At 35.0% G+C, this 20,970-nt stretch overlaps 1 protein-coding gene across 1 annotated transcript in view; it reads left to right on the top strand.

The window, feature by feature from the left end:
- TPR (translocated promoter region, nuclear basket protein) overlaps positions 1–20,970 on the top strand; it is a 59,149-nt gene that overhangs the window by 35,689 nt on the left and 2,490 nt on the right. Inside the window, exons 34-49 of the mRNA XM_065936212.1 lie at positions 357–562; positions 740–801; positions 1,404–1,612; positions 2,691–2,963; positions 3,834–3,982; positions 4,643–4,726; positions 7,576–7,773; positions 8,546–8,677; positions 8,871–8,961; positions 10,463–10,647; positions 11,782–11,850; positions 11,963–12,057; positions 15,570–15,676; positions 17,122–17,217; positions 17,341–17,497; positions 20,035–20,153. Coding sequence (XP_065792284.1) covers positions 357–562; positions 740–801; positions 1,404–1,612; positions 2,691–2,963; positions 3,834–3,982; positions 4,643–4,726; positions 7,576–7,773; positions 8,546–8,677; positions 8,871–8,961; positions 10,463–10,647; positions 11,782–11,850; positions 11,963–12,057; positions 15,570–15,676; positions 17,122–17,217; positions 17,341–17,497; positions 20,035–20,153 — 2,232 coding nt within the window. The remainder of the gene's footprint in view (positions 1–356; positions 563–739; positions 802–1,403; positions 1,613–2,690; positions 2,964–3,833; positions 3,983–4,642; positions 4,727–7,575; positions 7,774–8,545; positions 8,678–8,870; positions 8,962–10,462; positions 10,648–11,781; positions 11,851–11,962; positions 12,058–15,569; positions 15,677–17,121; positions 17,218–17,340; positions 17,498–20,034; positions 20,154–20,970) is intronic.

Below are 20,970 nucleotides of genomic sequence, written 5' to 3'. Positions count from 1 at the left end.
AGTATCTGCTGTAAATTATATGAAATGAAAATTTTATAGTCTCTATTAAAAATATTTAAAGGCCATATGAAAGGGCTCTTGCTGACTAGTTTATGGTGGATCCTTTATCTTTTTTGAGATCTTAGTTAGGAAAAGCTGAGTTTTTTTTTTATTTTGGAGTATGTTTTATATTGGAGTAATGAATACATGTTTAAAACTTTGTTTATTGAAATGTAGAGTATATCAGAATTATTGTAAATGCTAAAGTTCAGGAATAGAATCCAGTACAGCCTTTGAATACTTATCAAGAACATAAATATTTTTTGTTTCCAGTGTTTGATTATGATATTAATAGAATGATATGGTTACTTCTTTAGGTGTAAAAGATCAGCTAACTAAAGAAAATGAAGAGCTTAAACAAAGGAATGGAGCCTTAGATCAGCAGAAAGATGAACTGGATGTTCGTATGACTGCTCTTAAGTCCCAGTATGAAGGTCGAATTAGTCGCTTGGAGAGAGAACTCAGGGAGCATCAAGAGAGACACCTTGAACAGAGAGACGAGCCTCAGGAACCTACCAATAAGGTAATCAGCCAGTTCTGTTTAAATGACAAATTATTTTTTCTCTGTACATTTTGCTTGAAGATGTCTGGTGATTTAGGAGCCTCTGTCAGAGAGAATTAGCAAGTAAAATATTTTGATGGCATTGTTGGGTGGGCTCTTGTAGGACCGGCACACTAATCCATAGTTTTCTTTTCATAGGTCCCAGAACAGCAGAGACAGATCACGTTGAAAACAACTCCAGCTTCTGGTGAAAGAGGAATGTGAGTTTTATTTTTTGGCAGTCTGTTTACAGTCTGTTTCCTGCTTTTCTTTTAAAATACAGAAAGGACCTAGTGATCTTTAGGGAGAAAAAAAGTTTGCATTATAAAATTACATAGTTGAAGAGCAAGAGGCTGAGGTGAGACTGAGGTTCAGTAATGCAGTTAATACATTCTGCCTTGTCAGGATGCACCACTGTAGATTATTTTCTGCACAGTTTCTAATGCTTAAATTCAGAACCTCTTCAATAAAAGTTTCATAATATTTAGTGAACAAAAAAATATAGAATTGTACTTACTGTTTTAAGTAAGCCTAACAGCTTACTTCTACAGTCCATGGAATCGCAGACAGTTGGACACAACTGAGCGACTGAACAACAACAGTATTTACTGTCTTTAATTTTTTTCCTAATCTGCCAAAAATCTACTCAGAGCAGTGTTAGGAAAACAGTTAATAAGGTTTGAATGTATATTATGGTAATAATTACTGGACAGTCACTTCAGTAAGCATATGTGCTTTACTTTTGATGGAGTATTTATACTTTATAAGGAATGTTTGTAGTACTTTTTGTGAATTATTATTTTCACATTTTTCCTTCCATAAGTGCCAGCATGTCAGACCCACCAACAGCCAATATCAAGCCAACCCCTGTTGTGTCTACACCAAGTAAAGTGACAGCTGCAGCTATGGCTGGGAATAAGTCAACACCCAGAGCTAGTATCCGCCCAATGGTTACACCTGCAACTGTTACAAACCCTACTACTACCCCGACAGCCACGGTGATGCCCACTACACAAGTGGAGTCACAGGAAGGTAAATAGAATAGCAACAGATCTGATTGAACCGACAGTTTTCTTCGATTTGTTAGGAGAAGATGAGTGTAACTTTAAGGATAAATGAGACTTCCACTAAAGCTAACGTCAGACACCATAGTAAAAGTGGGGCAGTTAGTATTTTCAGGTGCATGCCTCCTGGGTTACTTGTTAATGTAGCATATTTCCTCCCTCCCATCATTTTTGCTTTGTTTTGTTTTCAAGCTAAAGAAAGAGGGAAATACACCCTTATAAACATATGTCATCTTTTTTAGGACCACATTTTTCACCTCTATTGGCTAAGAAAGATGATATGAAATCCACTTTGGAAAACCATATTAAATCAGTGATTCATCCTAAATATCATTTCTTCACTAAAGCTATCTTATCTTTTCATTTATTTCTCCACTTTGTTCCCATGTCACTTTCTTAGTCATTACAACAATTAAACAACATCTTATTCAGTTGAATATGTTTTTTTTTTAATTCCACTTGATTGAGCTTCTCAAACGTAGGAATTTTGTTTTTCATTATTTTAATTCCTTTACCTCATCTCAAGATAGGTGTCAGTAAAACTTTACTAAATATAATTCCCATAGGTGCTTAACAAATTTTAGAATTCAGTTAATTATTTGTGCTTAAAAATATATAAAATTATGTATGCTATGAAAGGACAGAATATTTCATTTGAACTACATTCAGTAAAATGATTATGAGATATATTACCAGTTAAACTTAATGGTTATTTTATATCAACTGAAAGCAAAATGATACTTAAGTCTCTATATCATTTTATTTGGTCATCATTTGAAAAGAACAATGGATGCAAAAACAGTTTCAGGTATTTATTTATTTCATTCAACCAACAGTTTACTGCACACTACCGTATCTGTCACACAGGCAATACAAAGATGCATAATACATTTCTTTTACCCTCAGTGTTTCTATCTGATGATTGATGAGAGGTCTGTACACAAATAACTATGCACAATGTCACTTGTAACAGAGTAGGGAAGGGTAATCCCAACTTTGGTAAGAATAGAAAACTTAATGCATTATATGCTCTAATTGTTTTTCAGCTATGCAGTCAGAAGGGCCTGTGGAACATGTTCCAGTTTTCGGAAGCACAAGTGGATCTGTTCGTTCTACCAGTCCTAACGTCCAGCCTTCTATCCCTCAACCCATTTTAACAGTTCAGCAACAAACACAGGCTACGGCTTTTGTGCAGCCTACTCAGCAGAGTCATCCTCAGATTGAGCCTACAAATCAAGAACTATCCCCAAACATAGTGGAGGTGGTTCAGAGTTCGCCAGTTGAGCGGCCTTCTACTTCCACAGCAGTATTTGGCACTGGTAAGACTAATTTTAAAATGAAGTTAGAGTAGACCTGTGCATTTACATTTTCTTGAGTGTATTACCTGAATATTCTTTGTACATGCTTGTTTTCTATCAGGTATTAAAGGAGATGTTTATATTCCTAACATCTTATTTTATGTTTACTGCTGAATCCTAATTTAGGTCACTAATTTTTGCATTAAGATCTTTCTTCCTTTCCAATTATTTCTTCACTGATTTTAAAGGTGGTACAACCCATAACATGTTATATGTACAGTTGACCCTTGAACAACGCAGATTTAAACTGCATGGTCCACTTAAATGTGGATTTTTTTCAGTAGTGAACACCACAGTAACTATACATCCTTGGTTGCTTGGATCTGCAGATAAAAGAATGGCAAACTTGGAAGGACAGTGCCCCTCTCCCCTGAATTGTTCAAGGGTCAGCTGTAACTTAATACAAGTCCTGAGAACTAAATGATAATTAAAAAAAGATCATGTAAGAATTTTCAAATCTTAAACATATAAGGAAATTTTTATTTGTCCAAGGAGTCTTGAGGTTATAAATTATAAGAAGGTCCTGTGTAACCTTTGTGAGTAGCAATTCTATGGTAATACAGTCACAGTGAGTTAGATGTATTACTGTAAATGATTATTGGCTTTATTAACCAAAGGTTAAGTTGATAGTATGAGACCATTGATTCAGAACATAAATTCCTCTTTGTTTACACATAAATTGGCGGGAACATATTTTGTTGTTCTGTCCAAATAAATGTTTACTGTGGTTTTGTTTTTTTAGTTAAATGATCAAGATGTTTTCAGATTAACTTTGTTTAAATTGAGCTGTTATCATGCATAATTCAAGATTTAAATTACATAATTTCACAGTTTCAGCTACCCCAAGTTCTTCTTTGCCGAAGCGTACACGTGAAGAGGAAGAAGATAGCACCATAGAAGCATCAGACCAGATCTCTGATGATACAGTGGAAATGCCTCTTCCAAAGAAGCTGAAAAGTGTTACACCTGTAGGAACTGAGGTATGTAAATGTCTTTCTGTTTATTTTTACTTCTACCAATAGAAACAAGATACTCTTTCAGTTACAACATTATTAAGTGAATGGGCGCTTTTGGGGTCAAAATCCAGAAAAAACTGCTGTTAAGTAACAATGTTTCCACTGACAGCCCTGGTACTATTACCATTGCCCATACTGTTTTATATTCTTTGCATATGTTTTATTGAATTTCCAATTTCAATTTTAAAAACACAGTTACAGAAACATAGAATGAATTCCATTTCTGTTTTTTTTTTTTAATTCAAAGAATAAGGAAGTTTATAGTCTCATGGGTGTTTTAAACTGGTACCTGCCATTTTTGCCCTGTGGTTGACCAAAATGGTTTTCCTTCATTTTCTTTTGTTTAGGATAAGTTGTAATGAATTGTTTTCTTAACAAGCATTGAGACTACTAAATTCGTTTCACTGGCATATATTTAATTCATGTTCATTAACCTTATTTTGTATATATCAAACAGGAATGTAATTGGTTATATTTTTATAAGTAAATGTAAGTGAACATTTCTGATGTATTGTTTCATAAAATTACAGATTTGAGTTTTGTTTTATTGGGAAACCTAGCTGAACAAGTGTTGCTTCATCTAGTGAATTGATTTGATTCACACACTTGTATGTTCTGATTCAGGAAGAAGTTATGGCAGAAGAAAGTACTGATGGAGAGGTAGAGACTCAAGTATACACCCAGGATTCTCAAGATTCCATTGGAGAAGTAAGTAAAACTATTGAAAATAAAGTAAACAAGTGATTGCTTGAAAGAAATGAGCTTTGCCAAATTGAAATGTCCTTTGGACTTCTGTTTTCAATATGCTGCTTTTATATTTAACGAAATATTATTAGAATTGCTAATACAATTTCTGCTTTGTTTTACTTCTGTTTAGTGTCCTGCCTTCTAAATTTTATTAAAAAAATGTGTTTCTTTATAGAAGGCACAAACTTTCTGAGCTAAGAGGTGTCACAAGTAAAGATTATCCACTCTTATTTATTTGGAAGGACAAGCTAGTTGAGTCTTGCGCTTATCCGTAATGCCCATTTGTTGGTCCTCTGTTGCTCCCCTTCTATTGCTTCCCTTACTAAATTAAAATAATCTCTGAAAGGAAATGCATTTGTATACATCTTCATCTTTTGAACTCTCATTGAGGCTTCTCCAGAAACAGCCTGACTAGTAGAAATACATAGACTCTGAAGGTACAAAGCTCTAGCTTTTGTTCATTAGTCTATCACTTAGAAGCTGTATGACTATAAACAAGATGTTAATTCTCTTTAAGCCTCAATTTTCTTATCTGTTGGAATAACTTTTAGTCTTGTAGAGTACCTAAAATAGTATCTGCCATATATTAGGCACTCAAATTAATACTTTCCTTCCATTCCTGTGCCCACAAATAGAGAATTCATAACTGATTGTATGCGCGCGCGCATGTGCATGTACTCAGTTGCTCAGTCGTATTCGGCGATTTTTCAACCCCGTGGACTGTAGCCTCCAACACTCCTCTGTCCATGAAATTTTCCAGGCAAGAATACTGGAGTGGGTTACCATTTCCTTCTGCAGGAGATCTTCCCAACCAGGGATCACACCTGTGACTCTGGCAACTCCTGCATCAGCAGGCAGATTCTTTACCACTGTACCACCTGGGAAGTCAATTTATAGTAATTTATTTGTAATATTGTAACATTAGTTAACACAATTCATCATTATATGCCAAGTGTAGTTAAAATATTTGCATTTTTTAAATAATTTAATCCTTATAACAGATCTGGTCACAACCCTGTTTTATAGGTGAAGAAATCAATGCCTAGCCTAAGTCATGTACCCCAGTTCTCATAGCATTGGAGCTAGAATTTAATCTCAGGTTGTCTGTTTTTCATTTGTCTTGTTAAGCTTGAAACAATACTTTCTCTCTCAATAAAGTTTTAGGATCACTTTATTCTAAAATTATTTTATCTGTATAAAATAAAGAAATTGTTTCAGGCTAATCACAAGTAACCATAGATTGCAGGTCAATACTAGTTTCGTAGATGCATTAATTTTCTAAGGTAATTTTTTTCAAATATCCTTGTCTACGAACAGAAAATTAAACCTCCAAGATGAATAGTTATTACTCTAAATGGCATCAGTTTCATGTATCTTTCAGAGAGGGTCATACCTGAAGAGCGTAACAATTTTGAAATAAGATGTGAATTTTGGTATTGTTGCCAGACTTGATTAAATTATACTAAAATCTTTTGTACAAAGAATTTACTTGAGATTGACAAAATTGTCTGTGACTCAGAGGTGCCATTGGAATTTGCATTCCGCCTTCTATTACTGTCTACTCAGTGTGTGAATGTGTAACAGTTCATTTTTCTAATTTTCTGACAGTGAAGCAGATGTTCTTTTTAAGTGTTGTTTTTCTTGAAATAAGCATGTCAGTTTGAGTTACATTTTTAATTATACCATTACTTACTCATTTTTTCCATTACAGTAAACATAATCTTTATGAATGATTTAGTTCATAAGGCATTGTTTCTGCTTTGTATACCAGAAAGAGATTTTGGAACTCCCTGGTGATTCAGTGGTTAGGGCTCTGTGCTTCCACTGCAGAGCATGTGGATTCTATCTCTGGTCAGGGAACTAAGGTTCCACATGCCACATGGCACAGCCCCCCTTCCCCCCCCCCCCAAAAAAACAGATTTTGCTGAGTACCGAACTAAAACGTGAACAGTTTTTTGTAAGAAATATCAAAAATAAAGTTAAATTATGATTTATTTCAGTAGCTAAAAATATGAAATTGTTAGATTAAGGAAATAATTATTTTTATGTCTGGTATATCTTTAGTGTGGTTTGAAGACTTAAGATAGGGTTTTTAGAAAGGGGGAGAAGTGTTTTTGTAAAAAAATAATTGTAGTTGTCTTATTTACAATTTCTGGTTTGGGGAACATTTTTTGTCTTTTTTAATTATATGTTGCAGTTCCATGGATATTCTTTTTTCTGACTTTCGTTTGCACTGTTAACTCACTGTGTTGGCTGTTGAGCACTTGAAATGCAACAAGCCCAAAGTGAGATAGTAAATATGAAACATACATTGAATTTTGTAGACATATTACAAATGTTAAAAGGTAGGATGAATAATTCTTATGTTGATTCCACACTGAAATGATTTTTGGATATATTAAGGTTATTATTAAAATTGATTTGACTTTTTTTTAATGTGACTGCTAAAAAATTTTAAATTATACATGTGAAATGTTTTATGGCTCGCATTATATTTCTGATGGACAGCACTCATCTACAGCAGCACCCTGGTAGCTTTGACACATACGTACGTGTGTGTGTGTGTGTGTGGTCTTTTTTATTGGAGTATTACTGAGTGGGATTTAGAATAATTTTTCTATAAGAAGACAGTAAAGAAGCCCAAAACATTTATTTTGAATTAATTCTGCTTTTGAAAACCACATTTTTTAAAATAAAATTCTCATAGCCCATTAGTATTCTTTAGCCTTTACTTATATCTATAGTATGTCACTGATAGTTTTAAGTATAATTGACTATTATTTATTCATTTATTTTTTTTACTTTTAAAGGGAGTCACCCAGGGAGATTATACGCCAATGGAAGACAGTGAAGAAACCTCTCAATCTCTACAAATAGACCTTGGAGGTCTTCAGTCAGATCAACAAACAGCTTCATCCCAAGATGGTCAGGGCAAAGGAGATGATGTTATTGTAATTGACAGTGATGATGAAGAGGAGGAGGAGGATGAAAATGATGGGGAACATGAGGTGAATTTGATTTGAAATCATTTATTGTTTTAAACTGAAATTGTGATTCCCTGTCACTTTAAGTAGATTCTTTTGCTTTTCTTTTATCCTAATTAGTTCTGAGCTTAACATTTGGTAGTGAAATTTACATGGAGCAAGTGATGGAAAGTCTCATTTTTTTTTAATAATTACGAAGTCCTTAGAATTTGTTAGATTAATTACTGTTAAATCTCACTGATAAGTGACTGTAGATTTAATTGCAAATACTGTGGTTTCTGAAAATAAAGGATTATTTTTTATTTTGTGGAACCTTCATAGTTCTTTTCAAAAGAAAGTGAAGTGTGAAGATAATTATTTTATAAGTGAAACTTCACATTTTGTTTTGGTTGTTAGTTCAGTATTGACACCTCCTTTTTTGATTCTTTTATTAATCAAACTAGGTATTTAAAAGCTCATAGTATAATTTCACCATTTTCTCATTCAATGCCACATTTTAAATTTAGAATCAAAGTGGACCACTTGACATTCATTTGACACCTAGAAGTTTTTATCTTTGAATTGATCTCATAGGAACGGTTAGAATTCAGAGTTGACCGTTAAGAATACTAATTCAAGTTAAGCATCACCGTTTTGATTCTCGATGCAACTGAAGTCTGAATTCCATATCTTTCAGGACACCTCCTGTATCCTGATCAATGAGGTGTCCCTTAAATTTCTAATCATGGTATCAAGATAATGTAGAACATGTGTACCATATCCTGTATCTTTATTTATACTTGGGATTTTTTACAAGGATTATGAAGAAGATGAAGACGATGATGAGGATGATGAAGATGACACAGGGATGGGAGATGAGGGTGAAGATAGTAATGAAGGCACTGGTAGTGCAGATGGCAATGACGGATATGAAGCTGATGATGCTGAGGTAACTGGCTAGAGCTTGGACATCATATTCTTCAGGAACTTGCTTGGTATTTTCCAAGAGTATGAAAATGCTGTATTCTCAGAACACTGCAACTTTTCACATCTTCGGGTGTTTTGTTTCTGCTGTCATTTGGTGAATTACTGAAAATAATCACTTGACTTATTTGCATTTAGCATTCATATTTTGTTTTCAGGGTGGTGACGGGACTGATCCAGGTACAGAAACAGAAGAAAGTATGGGTGGAGGTGAAAGTAACCAGAGAGCAGCTGATTCTCAAAACAGTGGTGAGATTTTGTTTAGTTTTTCTTTTGTTATTTTTGTCTCTTTTTAATTGAACGCTTTTAATATTTTACTTAATATTTTAACCTAACATTTTCTAAACTAAGATTACACTTAATTATCACATAAGTAATAAAACTTAGTAAACTGGCAAGGAAAAGATTGGCTCTTATTGTTGCTTTGTCACTATTATTCTCATAAAATCTACTGTATGTAGTCATTATACTATTTTTTTCTACCTCATTGGAATGCAGTGAGAGTCGGACATTTTAAATCTATAAAGTATTATAAATGCCATGTGTTGCTTCTGGTCTTAAGTGTAAAACTTAATCAAGGACTTCTAATAACAATAATAGCGGTTCACAACCAGAAGAGGTCAGTCTAATCAAGCTGCATGTTTCAAGATTAGTGGGTATCAGTTCTAAAATACTGTCCAGTTTTCCGATGTATAAGAGACTTTTTCATGAATAGAGCGTACCTTTTGCTAATTCTTGAAAAGATGAGTCCTGGCAGTCAGCTAAAATGTTGTAGGCAGTAAAGAATTATAGAATGCGTAGAAAATAATTTTCTTTTAGAATCATTTTGAAATGTTTTTTGAAGACTCTGTGACCATCTGGTTTTGATATTCTGGTTTTAACAGATAATACTGAGCCAAAATCAGTAGTAATATAATAAAAACCTTATATATGTAGACCAGTGGGAAAACAGAATATCTGAGTTTTTGTGTAGGCCTGTGTATAAAAATGCAAATTGTATTCTCATTTGAATTAAGGAAAGGAAAGGCAGGCTGTCTTTTCAACTTTTAAGTTTTTTAAGAGGATGAATATTGAACTATATAATGAAAAATAGTGTTGCTTTTTAAGGGAGGTAAGGAGCTAAGGAGATTAATTGTAATAATTTACATCTTTAAAGCATTTTATGAATTTAAGAAATACCTTTTTTGTGTCACATAATTGGGTTATAGAGGGAAAGTTTTTGCCTAGTATTATCACTGAAAGCTAAGTCTTGTGAGCATGAGTGTTCATAGCCTTTTTTCCTCAATACAAAATATAACAGATGCTCATTGAATACTTTTTGGGGAAATTCTTACAATAAGCTTATCAGGTGTTAAGTACCAGTGAAGAATCTGAAAAGCAGACACAAAGTGATAGAACCAGGGTAGGTGTTAAAAGCTATTAAGTGTTAAAATGTTTATCTTGTGTTAAGCTAAATGCTTTATGTCCATTATTTGAAATCTTCAGAAAAATATTTCTTGTGGGTTACATGGATGTAAACGTTTCTTGTGGGTTTCATGAACCAACCAAAGAAATAGAACGAACTTGCTTAAGGCTGTACAGCTGTTAATTGCATACCTGTTATCTCTGGTTCTGCCACACCTCACTACTTTTTTTATGAAAATATTAGTTATGTGAACATTCATAGTAGTAAGATTTATAGTTCTAGCAATTGTCCAAGTTACCTTATTGTAAACTTAATAGTTCAGAATAAACTTCTCTTTTCCTATAGGTGAAGGAAATACTGGTACAGCAGAGTCCTCTTTTTCCCAGGAGATATCTAGAGAACAGCAGCCATCATCAGCATCGGAAAGACAGACCCCCCGAGCACCTCAGTCACCAAGACGCCCACCACACCCGCTTCCTCCTAGACTGACCATTCATGCTCCACCTCAGGAGCTGGGGCCGCCAGTTCAGGTATGAAAAGTACTGGTCATTCTGAACATTTTACTTTGAAAAATGTTGGCTTTTTCTCCCTTTCTTTCCATTAGCTATTACTTTGTTTTTCCCCAGGAATTAAGTGAACTTTTTAATGTTTTGGTATATTTTTATAAAATTTTTGAGCTGAAACTAATCTCCGTTATTTTCCCTGAAATATGACAGACGTGAACTTTGGAAAAGCAAGGCTTGCTAAAGTCGTGTATAAGTTGAAGTGATTATATTCAGAGAAAATAAGGGTCTGCTGTTTCTACAGGTTAAAAAAGAAATTTTTCTTGGACTTTGATTAAAATATATTTCAGCAGCTGGCCCATTTGTTTTGAAGGTTTCTTTCTCCAAGGTGCATGAGTTCTTTTTAAAAGAAATTTCTATTCTTAACAGATCTTTTTTCTTGCTTTTGGAATCACACATATTAATACCCACTTTTCAAGTTCATGATAATGTGCATAACCATTCACATGAGACACTGTTGTAGGATTGGACATCTCTCTCAGAAGCTCTTGAAGAAACAGCTGGAAAAGTAGAAAGGATCTATTAATCATGTAGCTTGAGTCTTACTTTGTAGTATACTAAACACTGTCAAGAGTAGATTTTACTGAAATACCACTTGTGAAGATAAATTTTCTTATTTTCTGAAAATGTAAAGTCTTAGAGGATTGTTTATGGATCCTGCAAAATATACCATCTCTATCAATTTTTAATTGTCTAAATTGGGAAGCAGTTTACAAGTAGTCAATACCGCTGTTGGAACTTTAAAGGATAATTAAGCTTCAACATCCAAACACTTAAATCAAGGAGATAGAAACTAACTTAGTTATCAACAAATAACATAGGATCAGAGTTTGGTTTTACATAGTGATTAATATTATCTACTGGTTAATAAAATATTTGTTGGTTAATATAGTCTGTGTAATTAAAAACATCACTGTTTACAAAATAGACTTCTTTAATACTAGTAACAAAATTAGTAACAGTTTAAGAAAAGTTCCAATGATTATATTAATCTGCTAACATTTCAGTTATTTTATTACCAGCCTGATAAGCTGTATCTGTTAGTATTTGGTGTTTCTTTCATTGCCTAATTCCTTAAATGAAATTCCTTTCTTGACACAGAGAATTCAGATGACTCGAAGGCAATCTGTAGGACGTGGGCTTCAGTTGACTCCAGGAATAGGTGGCATGGTAAGTGCCTGCCTCTCATGTAAAAGTGATTCATTTGTTCAGCAATTATTTGTCTCGTCCATACGGATGCTTCTATCATGTCTGTAAAGTACTTGATTTCTGTCTTTTTTAGCAGCAGCATTTTTTTGATGATGAAGATAGAACAGTTCCAAGTACCCCAACTCTCGTGGTGCCTCATCGTACTGATGGATTTGCTGAGGCAATTCAGTAAGTTAATGAGATAGAACCATACTTTGTGACTAATCAAGCTCTTTCCCTCTTAACTTGATTACATTTGATGGATACATTATTTGTTAAGTTCTATGCTGGGTACTAAGCACTTGAGAGTAGAAGGGTTGAGGATATAGTGTTTGAGAAAATCACATCAAGATGAATGAAATACAGTTGCTTCCATCAGCAATTTAAAATGTAAAGGCAGTATAATGGTGGTTAAAAGATGGGCTTTAGTTAGAATGCCTGGCTTTGAAACCTAGCTGTACTGCTTACTTGCTGTATCAAGTTATGTGTATTCTCTGTACCTGAGCATCTTCATTTTATTAATGAGAACAACACAATATTTCTTACCTCAAGATTGTAAAAATTAAAGGAATTTATGTTATCATATTTATATAGTATCACCTACACATAGTAAATGCTTTGTATCGTATGTTGGTGAAAGTGTTAATAATTACGGTCATCATAATGGATAATACTGTTGTGTAAGCTAAGCTTATGCACAAATAATGATAATCTTAACACTCTAGAATAGAGGAATGAGCAAGAAGCTTTGTTTATAAAAATGAAGGAGTGATTTATACCAACACATAGGGGAAAAGAATGAGAGAGGACTTAATGGGGACAGCATTAAATTGAGTCTTGAAAAAAAATTCCTGAAGCTTACTGAGCATTCCCATGAATCAGTATTTTAATCTTGATAACTATGAGACTGATCACACCATCATGGTTATTGGGTCTTTAAGATCTTTTGTATACTCCTTCTGTGTATTCTGTGATCACTCACCTAGAGCCAGACATCCAGGATGAGAAGTCAAGTGGGCCTTAGGAAGCATCACTACAAACAAAGCTAGTGCAGGTGAAGGAATTCCAGTAGAGCTATTTTAGATCCTAAAAGATGATGCTGTGAAAGTGCTGCATTCAGTATGCCAGCAAATTTGGAAAACTCAGCAGTCACCACAGGACTGGAAAAGTACAGTTTTCATTCCAGTCCCAAAGAAAGGTAATGCCAAAGAATGCTCAAACTACCACACAATTGCACTCATCTCACATGCTTGCAAAGTAATGCTCAGAATTCTCCAAACCAGGCTTCAACAGTATGTGAACCAAGAACTTCCAGATGTTCAAGCTGGATTTAGAAAAGACAGGAACCAGAGATCAAATTGCCAACATCCATTGGATCATAGAAAAAGCAAGAGAGTTCCAGAAGAACATCTGTTTCTGCTTTACTGACTATGCCAAAGCCTTTGATTGTGTGGATCACAACAAGCTATAGAAAATTCTTAAAGAGATGGGAATACCAGACCACCCGACCTGCCTCCTGAGAAATCTGTATCCTGGTCAAGAAGCAACAGTTAGACTGGACATGGAACAGCAGACTGGTTCCAAATTGGGAAAGGAGTATGTCAAGGCTGTATATTGTCACCCTGCTTATTTAACTTATATGCCGAGTACATCATAAGAAACGCTGGGCTGGAAGAAGCACAAGCTGGAATCAAGATTGCTGGAAGAAATATCAATAACTTCAGATATGCAGATGACACCACCTTCATGGCAGAAAGTGAAGAAGAACTAAAGAGTCTCTTGATGAAGATGAAGAGGAGAGTACGAAAGCTGATTTAAAACTCAACATTCAGAAAACTAAGTTCATGGCATCTGGTCCCATCACTTCATGGCAAATATATGGCGAAACAGTGGAAACTGTGACAGAGTCTATTTTCTTGGGCTCCAAAATCACCACAGATGGTGACTACAGCCATGAAATTAAAAGAATGCTTGCTCTTTGGAAGAAAAGCTATGACAGCATATTAAAAAGCAGAGACATTACTTTGCTAACAAAGGTTCGTCTAGTCAGAGCTATGGTTTTTCCAGTAGTCATGTATGGATGTGAGAGTTGGACGGTAAAAAAAAAGCTGAGCGCTGAAGAATTGATGTTTTTGAACTGTGGTGTTGGAAAAGATTCTTGAGAGTCCCTTGGACAGCAAGATCAAACCAGTCATTCCTAAAGGAAATCAGTCCTGAATGTTCATTGGAATACTTTGGTATTGAAGTATAGTCTAGTACTACCAATATTCCAATACTTTGGCCACCTGATGTGAAGAACTGATGCCGGGAAAGGAAAAGACTCTGATGCCGGGAAGGATTGAAGGCAGGAGGAGAAGGTGATGACTTGAGGATGAGATGTTTGGATGGCATCACAGACTCAATGGACATGAGTTTGAGCAAGCTGCCAGAGTTGGTAGTGGACAGGGAAGCCTGGCGTGCTGCAGTCCATGGCATCTCAAAGAGTCAGACACGACTGAATGACTGAACTGAACTGTGAGAATAAATACTGTTATTTCATTTGCTGATAAGGAAACACAGAGATGTTAACACATTGACTAGATTTCAGACAGCTAGGAAGTGGCAGTTTTTTATTTCAAACCAGTCTGGCTCTGGAACCTATTTTTAGCTCTTATGCTGTATACTCCTAAAGGATAAGAAGGCTTTACTCCTAAAGGATAAGAAGGCTTTTCATGTGGAAGTGTGTATGTTTAATTGTGGCTGAAATATCTGTTGCATGATATGTACTTGAAGAATAGAATAAAACATGTTTCTACAGAAATGGGAGCTGGTTAATTTTCTAAGGTATATGATAATATATGGCCATCAGAACAGATTTTAAACTTGCTCCTTAACTGCAACTCACCTCAGGTAACACAGTTTTACAAGCCAATTGATCAGCATCAGCCCCACCTTTCTGAAAGTCAGCCAATCAGAAACACATCTAAAAAACTGCTCAGTGCCAGCCAATCAACAGCATTCTCACCTAGCAGTGGAGGAATTTAAGTTCCTTTTAATAGAAGGAAACAGATTTAAAATCTTACCTTATAGAGACTGTCCTAACTAAAGCAATGATGGAAACAGGAAATAGATTCAAGAGTACAATTCATAAACCAGGGTATAATCCATAAACATCAATAGCTGGCTAGCCAGGGAAGGTTAGGGTAAGGAGTGGGCAAAGAGTGAGATAATATATATCCTGGATTATGGGCAGAAAGTGAATGGTAGTGTTATTAGGGCAGGGAGAAAACAAATTTCTGGCCAACTAATAATTAAATGTTTTCTAGACCAACATTGAAATCTGAGACAAAACTTTTTTCATGATTATATTCGTTTTTTGTTATATCTCATGTTCAGTTTATGTTGCTTTTTATGTATCTACATAGAGATTTCTAGCAGATTTGAGAAATATGAGGCATAGGTCAGGAGAGCTGGAAGCTATTTATGTGTAAGTCATGTTTATATAAGTCCCATAATATGAATCACATGATTTATATTATTGCTAAGTTCTTGACAACTGATATTTTGAAAATGTTTTCATATATAAGAGTTTCTTTATCAACTTCAAATTGTTTTCCTACTTTGTTTTTGTTTATTCTTCCTTCTTCCTGTTTTCTTTCCATTATTGCAGTTTAAGCAAGGTAACTGTAAAGGTCATCTTAAGTTAATTTTTGTCTATTTAGTTCCCCACAGGTTGCTGGTGTTCCTAGATTCCGGTTTGGGCCACCTGAGGATATGCCGCAGACAAGTTCTAGTCACTCTGATCTTGGCCAGCTTGCTTCTCAAGGAGGTAAATAGTTACGTAAAAGCTTAGCTCTCCTGGATTTGCATGTATTTGGTAATAAACTGTTCTGACATTTTTTTTTTTAAGTGAGCGAGTATTAATTTAAAAAATATATCTAAATAATTCTTATCCTAATTTATGGAAAAAAGGTGTAATATATTTACTACTTATTAAGCACTGCCTTAGATACAAGTTTTCCCAACCAAATCTTCACTTCCTTGGGCATAATGACTAACTTTTACCCTTGTATCTCTTTTGGCTCCTAGTATAGTATCAGGAATATTTGTTGTGCCCATAAATATACATGGGTACTACCATCCATTTTAAAGTTGTTGGAAGGAGTGCAGCATATTTTTTTAGTTTGATGTTTAACATTCCAGTTAAGTTTATAAAACTAGTTAGATATTTTCCATTAACATTAAAAATAAAAAATGTTAAAAATATGTGGAATAAAATGACATCTAAATTAAGTAATAGCAGTTGGTTACTTGGACATGAATTATGCTATTTCTGGAATTAATTACCTTTTAATCATTGGTTGGCATTCATAAAACACACTGTATTTCTGGGAAGCTGTTACAGTATTTTGTAAGTGAATAGGGAATGCATACTGGTCTAATAAGACCAGAACAGAAGAATAATCTGCAGCCCTATGTAAGTCATGAAATTCATCTTAGTCCCTGGGTGGTTTAGGATGTTAGGTCTAATACTGTTTCCCTCTACCAATATAAATTGTGAGTTGACTTCAGAGAAATTCAAAGTTTTGATGTGGCTTTATTATAGTACTTCTAAGACTTGGAAGTCAGATTTAAGCTTAGATTGGAATGCTACCACTTTACTAGTAACTTTGGGAAAATTAATTAACTTCTTTGAAATTCAATTTCTTTAGCAAAAAAGGAGACTAATAATAAACTTGCAGTTTTGGTGAAGAGTAAATTCAGACATGGTACCTAGTTCATAGTTGTCTACTCAATAAAATTAACTTTTATGAAACTATGAGAGCACTTCAGCTGGTCTTTATTAGGGTACTTAAATGAGTGTTGTTTCCATGGTGGCTCATTGATTAAAGAATCCATCTGCCAATAAAGGAGATGTAGGTTTGATCCTTGGGTTGGGAAGATCCCCTGAAGAAGGAAATGGCAACCCACTCTAGTATTCTTGTCTGGGAAATCCCATGGTCAGAGGAGTCTGGTGGGCTGCAGTCCATAGGGTTGCAAAGAGTCGAACACAACTGAGCAACTAAAAAACAACAAATTATTGTTAACTTTAAGGTTACATTTAAATTGTATTTACATTTTTTAGGGATTGACTTTTGCTTAATGGGCTAATTGTGGGCTTCAACAGAGTTGACCTAATCAGTGTCTGCACTGATTAGTTTTCTTTCTTTTGGATATCTAGGATGTGGGCAGTATTTTGTCCTTTCAATCATTAATGTTCAAAATTGTCTGTAGGTTTGGGAATGTATGAAACACCCCTTTTCCTAGCACACGAAGAGGAGTCGGGCGGCCGAAGTGTCCCTACTACTCCTCTGCAAGTAGCAGCCCCAGGTAGGTATCAAAGGCAGATCAACGGATTATGTTTTATTGGTGAAATGGAAACCTGTGATTAAAAATTTAAGGAAACCACAAAGCCAAAGTTTTCATTGCTGTTGTGGTCTTTTCATTTTCAAGTGACCGTATTTACTGAGAGCACCACCTCCGATGCCTCAGAGCATGCTTCTCAGTCTGTTCCAATGGTGACAACATCCACTGGTACTTTATCCACAACAAACGAAACAGCAGCAGGCGATGATGGAGATGAAGTATTTGTGGAGGCAGAATCTGAAGGGTAAATGTTTACCTTGTAATTTTTGCATGCTTATACTTGTCAGACTTTTAGGTTTTTTTGTTCTTTCCTTAAGCCAAAAAGAAACAGTCTCTTGAGGTATATTTTCAGTGGCATCCTTTTACAAAAATAAACCGAGCCGTATATTTTGGAAAACCAATTTTTGCACAAAATATTATATTTTAAGACTTAGACATTATTATTACAGAAGACAGATAACTTTTATAATGGTTATATCCTTGAAAATTGCATATGATGCATTCTAGGACAAAATATTCTCTAAAATCACTGGTCCTCTTCCATTAATGTAGCTGCTTGAACTTTTCCCCAAGAAAGAAGTCTTTCTGCGAAAATTAGGAAATGTTAGGAAATGACTCACTTTTCCATTTAGTAGTGGGCTCTCAAGCAAACCTCACCTATTTTTTTATTTATGTACATTTAGAACTTGGTCTGAAACACTGACTTCTTAAAAATTAGAAATCTTCAAGACCTGACTTAACACATCAGTTATAAATAAAGTTTAAAAAGAAGTATTTCACAACAAATCATTTGGATTTTTTTTAAACTAAAGGAGGTGGAACAATTTAATAGAAAGAACTCACTGGACAGTGCTTTGGAGAAGTTTAACTTTCAAAGTGGAACGTGATTCTTTATAAAATAAAAATGTTAGACTTCGTAGTCAAAAGTATAGCTAGAAGTAGAACCCAGATTCCTAGGTAGTGCTCAGGTTTTGTTTTATTTAGCAACATTTTGTTAGTGTAATTAACAGGCCAACTCTAGTAAATATATGAAAAAATGAAGTCTACTATCGCGCCTCTAACTCAGTGCTACTTAGTTTGAGAAAGTTCCAGACCCTGCTGAAAATGCTAGCTGCCTTTAATTCCATGCCATGTATGCAAGTCACTTCATGTGTGTCGTTTTTAATCCACACAGTATTACGAAGTTTTGCTCCCATTTGACAGATAAGAAAGCTCAGATTCTGAACATGTTAAAACAACTTGCTTAGACTATACTTCTCTAGTTTTCAACTGTAGCAAAGTCGTAAGAGGTATCTTTCAGATTCAGTTCAGTTCAGTTGCTAAGTCTTGTCTACTTCTTTGTGACCCCATGGACTACAGCACACCAGGCTTCCCTGTCCATCACCAACTCCCAGAGCTTGCTCAAATTCATGTCCATCGAGTCAGTGATGCCATCCAACCATCTTATCTTTTGTGGTCCCCTTCACCTCCTGCCTTCAGTCTTTCCCAGCATCAGGGTCTTTTTCAGTGAGTCATTCTTCACATCAGATGGCCAAAGTATTGGATTTTGTTTCAGCATTAGTCCTTCCAATGAATATTCAGGACTGATTTCCTTTAGGGTTGACTGATTTGATCTCCTAACTGTCCAGGGTACTCTGAAGAGTCTTCTCCAACACCACAGTTCAAAATTATCTATTCTTTAGCGCTCAGCTTTCTAACTCTTAAATCCATACATGACTACTAGAAAAACCATGGCTTTGACTAGACAGACTTTTGTTGGCAAAGTAATGTCTCTGCTTTTTAATGTGCTGTCTAGGTTAATCATAGCATTTCTTCCAGGGAGCAAGCGTCTTTTAATTTTATGGCTGCAGTCAGCATCTGCAGTGATTTTGGAGCCCAAGAAAATAAAGTCTGTCACCGTTTCCCTTGTTTCCCCATCTATTTGCCCTGAAGTGATGGGACTGGATGCCATGATCTTCCTTTTTTGAATGTTGAGTTTTAAGACAACTTTTTCACATTCCTCTTTCACTCTCACCAGGAGGCTCTTTAGTTCTTCACTTGCAGCCATAAGGGTGGTGTCATCTGCATATCTGAGGTTATTGATATTTCTCCTGGCAGTCTTGATTCCAGCTTGTACTTCATCCAGCCCGGCATTTCGAATGATGTAATCTGCATATAAGTTAGATAAGTAGGGTGACAATGTACAGCCTTGATCTTTCAGGTACATTGTTATTAATAAGTGTACTGAAGTTTGCAGATGATAAAAACAGGAGCACATTTAAGTTATTCTTGTACTCTTAATCTTCCTCACTTGTTTTTTGATGTGCTTTCTCGAATGGGAGAGAGAAATGGACTTATAGCTTTGAGCTAGGAATTCATCTACCCTGGCCTCATCTGGGCTAGAGCCCATGGTGAAACAGTGGTATATTATTAATAGAACTGTTGTGGATTATTTTAGTATCTGCTTTCGTTGAACGTTGTTTTGTGATTTATCAAAACCCAGATACTGTTATCTACTGTGAACATCTTTTGTTAAAAAGAAAAAAAGAACAGCAAAAAGGAGGAAAAAATAAAATTGGAATATGTCCTAGCGAGAAAAGAAGTGAGCAAAAAGGAACTTGAGCTCTCTTTTCCCCTGCCTTTTAAATATATGGTTACTATTGTTAGAGTCTGAAATTTTGAGTGGGAGGGGACCTCTGGGTTATTTAAATGATAGACTATATAAAAAAAAAGTTTGGGAACAATTTAGGATACATGCTAGGATCAGTTTTATATTTTCTAATGAATTTTTGTTTTCCTTAGTATTAGTTCAGAAGCAGGCCTCGAAATTGATAGCCAACAGGAAGAAGAGCCTGTTCAGGCCTCTGATGAGTCAGATCTTCCTTCCACCAGCCAGGACCCTCCTTCCAGTTCTTCTGTAGGTAAGTCCCTGCTCCAGACTACAGTATAGCTTTTACACATCAGTCTTGTTTGCAAAAGACACTGTTCTGTTAGTAACAATTGATAATTCTTTTTTCCTTGTCTTTTAAAATGCTTCATTTGAAAGGAAAATTTTACTTTATTAAAAAGAACTTTTAATTTGTATTAAAGGGAATTGGTTGTATCAAAGGTGCCATAGGGGCTGGAGGGATGGATTATTGCGAGGGACGCTAAAGGGTAGTCTCCAGGCCTCTTGCCTATATTTAAACCAGAGCAATTCCTTTCTTATTTCTTCTAACTGATAAGTTCTACATGAGATTTGGTATGTAGAGTTGAGGATTGGGAGGCCTGTTGCTTAAAAAGAAATTGAAATTTACTGATGTAAATAGTTTTGAAGTTTGGTTTTTCACATTTTTGAAGTTAACTTTGAAAAGGGCCATGGATCTTTCTTGCAATAAAAATTATTTCTGCAGTTCTTTTTAAAAAATAGTTAATATTTATTGAGCACTTACTTTGTATCAGACAGTATTCTAAGCCCTTTACCTGTATTTATTCATTTAATTCTCATACCTCCCAACGTGGTAAGCACATATCTCCATTTCATAGAAATGGAAACTGAGTCGCAAAAAGGTTGAATAATTTCCTTCAAAGTCACACAATAATGGGCAAGCCAGGATGCAAACTCAAGAGGTTTGACTGGAGATGCCACTCTTAAATGGTACACTGAGATAGCTTATTTATCTCAGAGTTTTTAGCTAGGGAATTCCTTTTATTATTAAAGAAATATATCCTGAGTCACCCACTCTTAATTATTTCATT

The sequence above is a fragment of the Muntiacus reevesi genome, chromosome 5 (genome assembly GCF_963930625.1).
Source record: "Muntiacus reevesi chromosome 5, mMunRee1.1, whole genome shotgun sequence".
NCBI classification, from domain to species: domain Eukaryota; kingdom Metazoa; phylum Chordata; class Mammalia; order Artiodactyla; family Cervidae; genus Muntiacus; species Muntiacus reevesi.
This window is presented reverse-complemented; position numbering and strand designations above follow the sequence as displayed.